The sequence below is a fragment of the Scaptodrosophila lebanonensis genome, unplaced genomic scaffold (assembly GCF_003285725.1).
Source record: "Scaptodrosophila lebanonensis strain 11010-0011.00,11010-0021.00 unplaced genomic scaffold, SlebRS2 tig00000372-arrow-arrow-pilon, whole genome shotgun sequence".
Lineage (NCBI taxonomy): Eukaryota > Metazoa > Arthropoda > Insecta > Diptera > Drosophilidae > Scaptodrosophila > Scaptodrosophila lebanonensis.
Genome location: NW_022060665.1, coordinates 80104 through 92875, shown reverse-complemented (window position 1 = coordinate 92875; position 12772 = coordinate 80104). Strand labels below are relative to the sequence as shown.

Below are 12772 nucleotides of genomic sequence, written 5' to 3'. Positions count from 1 at the left end.
CTTTGGGTACAGGGTATAAAAACGAAAAATATATCCATATTAAGCACTTCGAATTTGTATTAAAGAATATGTACTCATCTATATTTGATCTAAAAGAAGCCGAGCTCGTCGCTTATTTAAAATGGCTCCAGAAGTGGAAAAACCTCGTTCACTTCTTGAAAAGCTGTCAGGGATATTGACAATACAAGTATATGTATCTTGATATTTGCCTAAGCAATTCGATTTTTATAGCCTGTACCCAAAGGGTGAAAGGCTATACTAGTTTTGTGCGCATGTATGTAACACACAGAAGGAGGCGTGGCAGACCCCACAAAGTATATATATTATTGATCAGGATGAGAAGCCGAGTCGATATAGCCTTGTCCGTCCGTCCGTCTGTCCGTCTGTCTGTCCGTATGAACGCAAGGATCTCAGAAAGTATAAGAGCTAGAATAACCAAACTTGGTTTCCATATTCTCCTAAGACCGAGAAAGTACGAGTTTGAGTTTTTTTTCGATGCACCCCCCCACTCCCCCGCAATTCGTGTTTTTTCTTATAACTTCCGTAATTCTCGGAATTTTGAAATAAATTTTGGTAGGTACATCCAGTTGGTACTAATGTGTCCGTATGCCAAATTTCATCATGATAGGTCAATTCTGAAGAAAGTTATAGCCATAAGTAAAATCGCTGCTCATGCGCTGCCTCTGTCGGCAGCGCTGCCCGCAGCTGTTGTTGTTGTTGCTGCTTTGGTTCAACTTTGTGCTGCATACATACACGCATATAAACACGCATAGGTACGTGATGTAAATGTATGCTGTTAAAACTGAACATAAACATGTATTCTCATTTAATTTAATTAATTAATTCATTCATTCATTTTTTTTAATAATTTAAATTTTTTTTTTAATTTTTTTTTTTTTTAATTTTTCTTTTTTGTGGAGAGTACAGGCTATTTTACTGTCGGGCTTGCTCGACTGTAGCGTTCTATCTTGTTTTTTTTTTGTTTTACTTTTTTCCAGTATTTTAACAAACAAATCAACACTACATATATAGTTATATATTTCAAAATATATTCTTGACCTGTCCAATTTTTTTTGCATTATTAGTTTCCAAGAAGTAAGAAAAGTCGAGTTGACTATTTATACTCTGTACATGAAATGTACAAGAGTATATTAGGTTTGCGGGAAGTGAAAAATGTAACTGGCAGAAGGAGGCGTGGCAGACCCCACAAAGTATATATATTCTTGATCAGCATGACAAGACGATTCGATCTAGCCCTGTCTGTCTGTCCGTCCGTATGAACACCTGGACCTCAGAGCCTATAAGAGCTAGAGACACCAAATTTTGCACAAAGGTGCCTTATGTGTGTACGCTATACGAGTTTGTTTTATTTTCTTTGATTTTCCCCCACTTCCCCCCTATGGGGGTTCTTCTGTAACGCCGTTCGTATAATTGCCTATATCTCGGAGACTATAAGACCTAGAGATATAAAATATAAAGTCAAAGATGCCTTATGTGAATACGCAGAAAATGTATATTTTTTAATTTCCCTCCCACCCCCCTCTCCCATGCAAATCGCGATTTTCTCTAACTCGCGCAATTCTTGGAATTTCGAACTAAAATTTTGCAAATACCTTCAGTTAGTTATTATGTGTCCGTAAGCCAATTTCACTATAATAGACCGATTTAACAAGAAGTTATAGCCAATATATTTGCTGCCGCAGCGCTGCTCAAGCGCTGCCCGCGGCTGTTGTTGATGTTGCTGTTTAGTTGACTGCTAACATGTTTACACAGACACGAATAGATGCGCATAGGCATACATACACTCACATAGACGCAATTGCTATGTAAATGTGCAATTATAAACCCTTTACGTGAGTTCGAATACCGAGAGAGGTAAAATCGATCAAATTTTTTTTTTTATTTTCTTCATTTTTTCTATAATTATTGTAAACATATGTACAGAGTATTTCAAAGTCGGGACACCTGACTTTAGCTATTTTACTTGTTTTTTTTTAATTTTCTTAATTTTTTAAATTTCTATAATTATTTTAACCATATGTACAGAGTATTTCAAAGTCGGGACACCCGACTTTAGCTTTTTTACTTGTTTTATTACTACAGTTGTTAATTATTTATAGCCTGTACCCAAAGGGTGAAAGGCTATACTAGTTTTGTGCACATGTATGTAACACACAGAAGTAGGCGTGGCAGACCCCACAAAGTATATATATTATTGATCAGGATGACAAGACAAGTCGGTATAGCCATGTCCGTCTGTCTGTATGAGCGCAACGATCTCAGGAAGTACAAGAATACCCAAACTTGGTATCGATGTTCCCATAAGCCCTAGGCAGGTCAAGTTTATTTTTTTATTCTGATACAAACCTAATGAATATAATACATTGCAAAGCCGCAACTAGTCAAGGAGCTAATTATTCCGTAATGGGGCTGCTTGACAACTTTTTCAATGGCGAGACCCACTAATCAGTCGTAAAACGGAAGGCAGAAGCAACAAAAACCCGTTTATAAATAATAACGTTCATTATACAAACATTCTCGTATATGTATTTATGTATGTGCGTATGTATATATTGCTATATAGTTTTATGCTTGGCATATATTAAGCGGTCGATGCGCACTTCTTGATTAGTGCGTCGTGTACAAAAAATATTAATAGTAATAACATGTTGGTTTTCAGTTTTAAACAAGAAAGGAATGCTGAAGTCGAGCAGGCTCAACTCTTAAATACCCTGTACCTCCCACCAAAAAGAAAAAAAAAATTGTTTAATTAATTAAAAAAAAATATATTAATTAAATTAAATACAAATTATTCAATATATATCTACAAAAGTGGTGACATGTTCATGTACAGTTTCAACAGCATACATTTACATCAGAATCGTGTCTCTGTGTGTTTGACTTGAATATAATATCAAATTTTTTGGTAATTTACCCTTTTACCCTTTGGATACAGGCTATACAAATTATTAGTGTTTTTATACCCTGTACCCGTAGGGTAAAAAGGGTATATTAGGTTTGTGCAAAGTAAGTAACATGCAGAAGGAAGCATCTCCGACCCCATAAAGTATATATATTCTGAATCAGCATGAAGAGAGAAATCAATCTAGACATGTCCGTCCGTCCGTTCGTCCGTCTTTCCGTCCGTCTGGATGAACGCATGGATCTCAGAAACTATAAAAGGCTTCAACTATCGAAAATTTTACTCTAGCAAATTGAGATGAGAATTGTCAGTGCTTTTTGATCGTGGCTCAATATGGCACGAAAAGACTCAAATGTGAATTTAAAACAAGTAAAAAAGCTAAAGTCGGGTGTCCCGACTTTGAAATACTCTGTACACATGTTTACAATAATTATAGAAAATAAAAAAAAATAAGAAAATTAAAAAAAAAAAAATGTTGATCGATTTTACCTTTCTCGGTATTCGAACTCACGTAATTGGTGTATAATTGCACATTTACATAGCAATTGCGTCTGTGTGAGTGTATGTATGTGTGCTGTTAACCAAAGCACCAGCATCAACAACAGCCGCGGGAAACGCTTGAGCAGCGCTGCAGCAGCAAATATATTTATGGCTATAACTTCTTGTTAAATCGGTCTATCATAGTGAAACTTGGCATACGGACACATAAATATAGGCAATTATACGAATGGAAAATCGGGAAAACCCTTATAGGGGGGAAGTGGGGGGGGGGGGGGGGGGGGGAATTGAACTCGTATAGAATACAAACATAAGGCATCTTTGTGCAAAATTTTGTGTCTCTATCTCTTATAGTCTCTGAGATCTGGTGATCTTACGGGCGGACGGACGGACGGACGGACAGACGGACAGACAGGGCTAAATCGACTCGCGCAAACCTAATATACTCTTGTACATTTCATGTACAGAGTATAATTAGGATATACCTTTATAATTATTCCCCTTTTTTGCACATAGTCTATCTTAAAAAGTTGCGTTATCTCTATATATAAAACAGTTTGTCCTGACTAATTGGTGATCAACGCACAGACCAAACGGTAAAAGATGAAATTTGGACTCAAATTAAAAAAAAATAAAATAAACTCGTCCTTACTCGGACCTAGGAGAATCTGGATGCCAACTTTGGTTATTCTAGCTTTTATAGTTTCTGAGATCCTCGCGTTCATCCAGACGGACGGACAGACGGACGGACATGTCTAGATCGATTTCTCTCGTCATGCTGATCAAGAATATATGTATGTTACATACTTTGCACAAACCTAATATACCCTTTTTACCCTACGGGTACAGGGTATAAAAATGTAACGGAATACTGAACAATTGTTTGTCAAGAACATAAAATGTTCATTTAAATACCTTAAATGCCTTCCTACTGGTAACTTATAAGGTGAAAACATATGGGTAGGTTATGTACACACAAAATAAATACATTGGAAACATTATATTGAGCCGGGTTAAGACGTGCAATACCTGCTAGTATGTACATATACCAAGTTTCACTATAAGACCTAGGAGCACCAAATTTGGGTCCAAGATGCCTTTTATGATTGTGCAGAAAATGTGTATTTTGGAATTTCCCTCTATCCCCCCCTCTCCACCACAATTAGTGATCTTCCATAACTCCCGTAGTTCTTGGAATTTCGAACTCAATTTTGCAAAAACTCCCAGTTAATGAATATGTGTCAGTATGCCAAATATGCCAACATATGTATAGAGTATTTCAAAGTCGGGACACCCGACTTTAGCTTTTTACTTGTGTTTTACCAAAATTGTATAACTCATACGTAGTCATTGTTATACCCTGTACCCAAAGGGTACAAGGGTATATTAGTTTTGTGCGAGTGTACATGGAACACACAGAAGGAGGCGTGGCAGACCCCACGAAGTATATATATTCTTGATCAGCATGACAAACCGAGTCGATATAGCCATGTCCGTCCGTCCGTCTGTCTGTATGAACGCAAGGATCTCAAAAGGTATAAGAGTAGAATAACCAAACTTGGTATACAGATTCTCCTGAGCCCGAGAAAGGACGAGTTTGTTCATTTTCCCGATGCACACCCCTCACTAATTAATTAATTAAATTAAATTATTTTTTTGTGGGGTGGTACAGGGTATTTAAGAGTTGAGCCTGCTCGACTTTAGCATTCCTTTCTTGTTTTCAGTTTCGTTTGTTACGTCGTTTGTTTGAGTCGCCAACAATTTGTAGTACAATATACATACATACATATTTGTCATAGCCAGCAATCCCCCTCAAAGAGTCGCAGTATATCACGTCTTTCTGTTCCTCAATCCATTTCACGTCTCTAGGCACTGGAGCACGTCATCATAAGATCTCCAGTGCGACAAAATTTTTACCAATTATGCAGCACACGTTTGCTCTGACGTCTGATGTTTGCGCCAGTAAATGCGTGCCGGCGACAGCAACACATACAGCCTCTATCGTTATCTCGCCTGCACTTGTAAACGGCGAAAAGACTCCAAAAACAAAGCATTGCTCACATTGTTGATTTTGATTTTATTTCCGGTTTCCTGGCTTAGGTCGCACTTACAAGCACGCTTATAGTATATAAAATATTTACTTCGCATGATAATGCCCACATACATAGTTATGTGTGTATATGTATATATATATATATATATATATATATATATATATATATATATATATATATATATATATATATATATATATATATATATATATATATGTATGTATAGCTTATGTTTGATATGTATGTACATACACAATTTTAAATCGTCCACATGCAACAAAAAACAATGTTGCTATACATACATATATGTATATTTAGGAGCAAATACATAGTTAAAATAATAGTTATTTAGTTACAGGGTATAAAAACATATGCTAAAACATAATTTTGTTTTCAGAAAAGGACAAGGTTATAGCTCTTGACTAGCTCTATTGTTTTTGCTAAGTTGGGTTCCGGGGATTGGTTAGTTTTCCAGATAATTAAAAAAAACCAAGGCTTTCGCACAAAAGCAGAAGTCGCTTTCTCGACGAACAGTTCAAACACTGATTTCAGCGAAAGTAGAAGAAATACATACATATCGTAATCCGATTAATTTTAAAATGTTAGGCATTGATGTATCTTAATAATGTTTTTTTTTTTGATGAAAAAATATTTAGTAGTTTTTTATTTATTTAGTTTTAATCACTGTCTCACACGAAATTTTGGTACATTATACTTTTTATAGCCTGTACCCAAAGGCTATACTAGTTTTGTGCGCATGTATGTAACACACAGAAGGAGGCGTGTCAGACCCCACAAAGTATATATATTCTTGATCAGGGTAACAAGCCGAGTCGATATAGCCACGTCTGTCTGTCCGTCCGTCTGTATGAGCGCAAGGATCTCAGGAAGTACTAGAGCTAGAATTACCAAACTTGGTATCGAGGTTCCCCTAAGTCCTAGGCAGGTCAAGTTTATTTTTTTATTCTGACACACCCCCACACTCCCCCGCAATTCGTGTTTTTGTTTATAAATTCCGTAGTTCTTGGAATTTTGTAGGTACATCCAGCTAGTACTAATGTGTCCGTGAGCCATGTGTGTGCTTCATCATGATAGGTCAATTCTGAAGAAAGTTATAGCCATAAGTAAAATCGCTGCTCATGCGCTGCCTGCAGTTCTGCCGGCAGCGCTGTCCGCAGCTGTTGTTGTTACTGCTTTGGTTCAACTTTGTGCTGCATACATACACGCATATAAACACGAATAGGCATGTAAATGTATGCTGTTAAAACTGAACAAAAACATGTGTTCTAATTTACTTTAATTACTTAATTAATTAATTCATTTTTTTAATAATTTAATTTTTTTTTTAATTTTCCTGTTTTGTGGAGAGTACAGGCTATTTTACTATCGGGCTTGCTCGACTGTAGCGTTCTCTCTTGTTATGTTTTTATATCCTGTACCCAAAGGGTGAAAGGTATACTAGTTCAGTGCAAATATATGTAACAGGCAGAAGGATGCCTGACAGACCCACCAAATATATATATAGTATTATTGATCAGGATGACAAGCCGAGTCGATATAGCTATGTCCGTCTGTATGAACGCAAGGATCTCAGAAAGTATAAGAGCTACAATAACCAAGCTTGGTATCCACAATCTCCTAAGTCCGAGAACCCGTTCTATCTTGTTTTTTGTTAAAGTTGTTATTATATTTTTGTAGGAACACCTTATCCTTGCGAACTTTCTCGAACTCTTATGTACATATATGACATCTGGTGTTCGGAAAATGGTTCAAATGCTGAAAACGCTCAAATACGAACACAAAAAAGACAGATTTGAAAATAAAGCCTGCACATTATATTACATTACCATACAAGCATAAATCAATACGAGTATTACTTAAATCTGTTTTTGATTTGTTCATTTCTTTAAATTCTCCATTTTCATTAAATATGTTTAATTGCCTTGAATTAAAAACCATATGACCATATTCAGATTTATTACATATTACATTTTTACAAAGCTGCGACCAAAGTTTCTGCTGGAAGTATTTCTGGCTGTCGACCGTTGTTGGTCGGTTATATGGAAGCTATATAATATATAGGTGCGATCTGGTCAGCTGACGTAAAACCTCCTTAAATGGATACATACCAAATTCTGTTGTTGATCTTGACGATTTTGACTGTGCGATAGGTCGTTATAAGCGATTTCGACCAAATAGTATATGGATTATTATAGCGCTTCACTATATAATTTGATCCGAGTCGGTTCACTATACCACTTAACTGCCTTTGAACAATAAAGTTTAGTTGAATTTCTGTAGCGAGGAAAGGGTAGGTACAGGATATTCAAGATTTTCATACGATTTTCCTGTTCATGTTTGTATAGTAATGCGATAAGCTACCAAGGGCTGCAGTGCACATTGGTTTTTTAGACCTCTGTAAAGGAGAGGGCGGCTGTTGCACGATAATCGTATGTATGCATTTGACTTGGGTTGGTACTATCTTGGACGCTGCTGCTATTCAAGCGACTAATTATTAATTATTAAGACAGTGGCAAGAGGCGAGATTACGATGATGACGACAACAAGGGAAGCGGTCGATGACGTCAAAGGCTACAGGTGAAGCCGTGTTGTAATATCATGCCGTGCCTCAATTTGAAACAAAAAGAGGAGCTCCCATCTACAGAGCACTCATTCATTCACGAGCACACAGTCTGAGCGCTTAGAACCCAGAGCAGCAGCTGGCGGCAGTGAGTAATGCAAATTACGACAACAAACGCGAAGCAGTGACAGTGGCAGAGGTTCCGACGAAATCAGAGCCAGTGTTTAAGTTCAGTAAAAATTCTGGTATCTGACGCACCCGGCATTATTCTCGAGTTGCGGCTCGGCGGCGTAGCAACGGAGTAAACGCACGACGCTTTAGTGCCAGTGGAAAGCAGTGCAGCATTAAGTCGAGCAGTGCCAACATTATTTTTTGCTACTTCGTGTATATTTTGTGCGTGTTAAGGTTTATAGCGATTTGCAAAAAAAAAAAAAATCAAACGGCAATATAAATATAATATAGCATTGATAATAATATATGATATAACACAGTATATATACAAAAACAACGAATAATGCCTTCAGCCACATTTGTTTTTGAGCATTTGATTGCGGCACAAGCACGACTCGACGAAGCAGTTGCAGCAACAATAAGCGCGGTCGCCAAAGAAAAGGAAACAACGGCGAAGGCAACGAAAAGAATTGTAGTTTATAAAGTTAATCGGAACTAAGTTTGTACAACATATGTATATAAATATTGTATGTAAAGACACGCTCGAACATGTACGTACTGATGTAAATATAATATGCACTTACGCATTTTTAATTATGTATGAGTACATAAATAAACATATTAGTAGTGTAATTTGTTTTTAGTGCAAAAAAGAAATAAATAAAAATAGTGTTTGTAGATCTGCGTACAAAAAAACAGTAAATATTATTCGTAATATATAAAAACAACAAAAACCGCCACAAACGCAACTCTTGAAAGCGAAGTTTTTAAAAAAATGATTTCTGTTGTTAATTTTTTGTTTTCCTCACATAAACCTTGAACGTCACAGTGTGAATTGGTAAAACTTGTTACAAAAGTGAAAACAAATTTCTACTCCAATGATTTGAAACACACAAAAATTAATTGTGGGAAATGCTCTTTAACAAGTGTCTCGAGAAATTGTCCAGCTCGCTGGGCAATGTTATTACTCAAAAACTGCAAGAGAAACACGTCTACACCAATAAAAACAATGATGACTTCAATAATCAGCAGCTGCGTAACTTTGAGTACGAGCGAGCCATCCAGGCTCACTACGGAAGAAAATCATCAGCGAAATTGAGCCCTACTACGACAGCGAAGAAAGGAGTAAGCAAGGATCAGAAGAAAAAAGAGATACCCGATTGCACCAGTTGCATGACAAATGATGAGTTGGCGCTGATAATCAAGGGTGTGTCACAAACCAACTTAATCAATAATGAGAATAACAGCAAACGGTGTACAGGGAAAAACAGCTCAGCGTCAGCATCTTTGACGCCATCACCAAGCACCTCAACGGAGTCGCTTCATATGAATCGTAGCGGTGTCGCATACTATCCAGCCACGTCCACATCCTGGTCAGCCTCGCCTCCTCGCTTTAGAGCATCCAATCTGTCCATGAAAGCATCAGCCAACACGCTTGTATTCCTCAGTGCCTTGCGTGTGCAGCTATATGCCCACAAGTTCGTATATAAATTATATTTTAATCAGTAGTAATAATAATTTCCTGCAAACTGCTCTCTATTTCATAATAATTAACTAATGACTTGAGTGAACTTTGACCAACTTTGAGCAACTTTTAGGAGTCTGCCACGCCTCCTTCTGTGTGTTACATATATTCGCACAAAACTAGTATACGCTTTAACCCTTTGGGTACAGGGTATAGAACTATTCAACGCATGAGACATATGTTTAAATACATATGTACACTTTAAATAGCATACACTTAAATAGCATACACATATGCACTACATAAGTTGAGACGAAGCAATAACAACAATAACAACTGCTGGCAGAGCATTAACTTTCATTACAATTAACACATCATTATTAAACTAAACGAGTGGTTAATGATGGCAGATAGACTAGTTTGCAGAATAACAGATTGAGAGGAGTGCATGAATATATGAAATGTACTAGAGTATATTAGGTTTGCGCGAGCTGAAAAATGTAACAGGTAGAATGAGGCTTGGTAGACCCCACAAAGTAAATATAGTACAAGTATACTCTTGATCAGCATGACAAGACGAGTCGATCTAGCCCTGTCTGTCTGTCTGTACGTATGAACACCTGGACCTCAGAGACTATAAGAGGTAGAGACACAAAATTTTGCACAAATATGCCTTACGTGTATACGCTGCGCAAGTTTGATTTATTGCAAAATGCAGAAAATGTGCATTTCGGAATTTCCCTCCCTCCCCCCTTCGCCCCGCAATCACTATAATGAAAGTTTCATTATGATAAGACGATTTAACAGGAAGTTATAGCCATTTATGTCATCTTGTCCAAGCACTGCCCGCAGCTGTTGTTGTTGTTGATGCTTTGTACAGGCATACGAGACACACACAGGACCACACAAACAAAGTCGGGATACCCGACTTTAGCTTCTCCACTTGTTAATTTTTATACCGTGTACCCAAAGGGTTAAAGGGTATACATACTAGTTTTGTTCAAATGTATGTAATACATAGAAGGAGAGAAAGTATATATATTCTTGATCAGGGTGACAAGACGAGTCGATATAGCCATATCCGTCTGTCGGTCCGTCTGTCTGTCTGTGTGAACGCAAGGATCTTAAAAAGTATAAGAGCTAGAATAACCAAACTTGGTATCCAGATTCTCCTACGCCCGAGAAACGGCAAGTTTTTTCATTTTTCCCGTTCCCACTTCCCCCCTATTCTCGATTTTCTATAACTTCCGTTATTCTTGGAATTTTAAACTAAAATTTGGTAGTCACATCCAGTTAGTGAATATATATCTGTATTCCAAGTTGCATTATGTTAGGTTGATTAGAAATAAAGTTATAGCCATACAACAACGCCAAAGCTCTGTCTGCAGCTGCTGTTGTTGCTGCTTTGACATAATTATGTAATGCACACATACATATGTACAAGTTCACACACACGCATAGACACGATTCTGATTTAAATGTATGTATACATGTATTGAATATTTTATATTTAATTAAAAAAGCTAAAGTCGGGTGTCCCGACTTTGAAATACTCTGTACATATGTTTACAATAATTATAGAAAATAAAAAAAATTAAGAAAATAAAAAAAAATTCAATGATCGATTTTACCTTTCTCGGTATTCGAACTCACGTAAAGGGTGTATAATTGCACATTTATATAGCAATTGCGTCTGTGTGAGTGTATGTATGCCTATGCGCATCTATTCGTGTCTGTGTAAGCATTTTCGCAGTCAACCAAACAGCAACATCAACAACAGCCGCATGCAGCGCTTGAGCAGCGGGGTAGAGGGGGGAGGGAGGGAAATTCCAAAATATACATTTTCTGCGTATTCACATAAGGCATCTGGGACTAAAATTTTGTGTTCCTAGGTCTTATAGTCTCCGAGATATAGGCGATTATACGAATGGAAAATCTGGAAAACCCCCATAGGGGGGAAGTGGGGGGGAAAATCAAAAAAATAAAACAAACTCGTATAGAATACACACATAACGCATCTTTGTGCAAAATTTGGTGTCTCTATCTCTTATGGTCTCTGAGATCCAGGTGTTCATACGGACGGACAGACTGACAGACGGACAGACAGACAGACAGGGCTAGATCGACTCGTCTCGTCATGCTGATCAAGAATATATATACTTAGTGGGGTCTGCCACGCCTCCTTCTGCCTGTTACATTTTTCAGCTCCCGCAAACCTAATATACTTCTGTACATTTCATGTACAGAGTATAAAAAGTAAGAGAATTAAAAAAACATTTTTGATCGATTTTACCTCTCTTGGTATTCGAACTCACGTAAAGGGTGTATAATTGCACCTATACAAAGCAATTGCGTCTATGTGAGTGTATGTATGTTTATGCGCGTCTATTCGTGCCGTGGGCAGCGCTTGAGCAGCGCTGCAGCAGCAAATATATTTATGGCTATACCTTCTTGTTAAATCGGTCTATCATGATGAAACTTGGCATACGCACACATAATTACTAACTGGGGGTATTTGCTCAATGCCCACACCCACAAAAGCAACAAGTAAACAAGAAAAGAATGCTAAAGTCGAGCAAGGATATTTAAGTGTTAAATATCCTGTACCTCCCACCAAAAAGGAAAAAATAAAAAAATTTGTTTTAAAATAATAAATAAAGTATATTAATTAAATTAAAGACATGTTCCTGTACAGTTTCAACATACATTTCATACATTTACATCAGAATCTTGTCTCTGCGTGTTAATATGCGTGTATGTATGCAGCACAAAGTTGAACCAAAGCAGATACAACAACTACAACAGCTGCGGGCAACGCTGCCAGCAGAGCTGCAGGCTGCATGAGCAGCGATTTTATTTATGGCTATAACTTTATTCAGAATTGACCTATCATAAAAATTTGGAACACGGACATATAACACTAACTGGATGTAACTACCAAAATTGATTTCAAAATTCCAAAATTTCGGATGTTATAAAAACAACACGAATTGCGGGGGAGTGGAGGGGTGTATCGGAATAAAAAATAAACTTGACCTGCCTAGGGCTTATGGGAATCTGGATACCGAGTTTGGTTATTC

At 37.2% G+C, this 12772-nt stretch overlaps 1 protein-coding gene across 2 annotated transcripts in view; it reads left to right on the top strand.

The window, feature by feature from the left end:
- LOC115630231 (tyrosine-protein phosphatase corkscrew) overlaps window positions 1-12772 on the top strand; it is a 49881-nt gene that overhangs the window by 25053 nt on the left and 12056 nt on the right. The window contains exon 1 of one of the 2 annotated variants that reach the window (XM_030526784.1): window positions 9140-9705. The exons of the other annotated variant lie outside the window; for it this stretch is intronic. Coding sequence (XP_030382644.1) covers window positions 9140-9705 — 566 coding nt within the window. Of the gene's footprint in view, window positions 1-9139; window positions 9706-12772 lie in introns of those variants that run through there. 2 annotated transcript variants of the gene reach the window in all.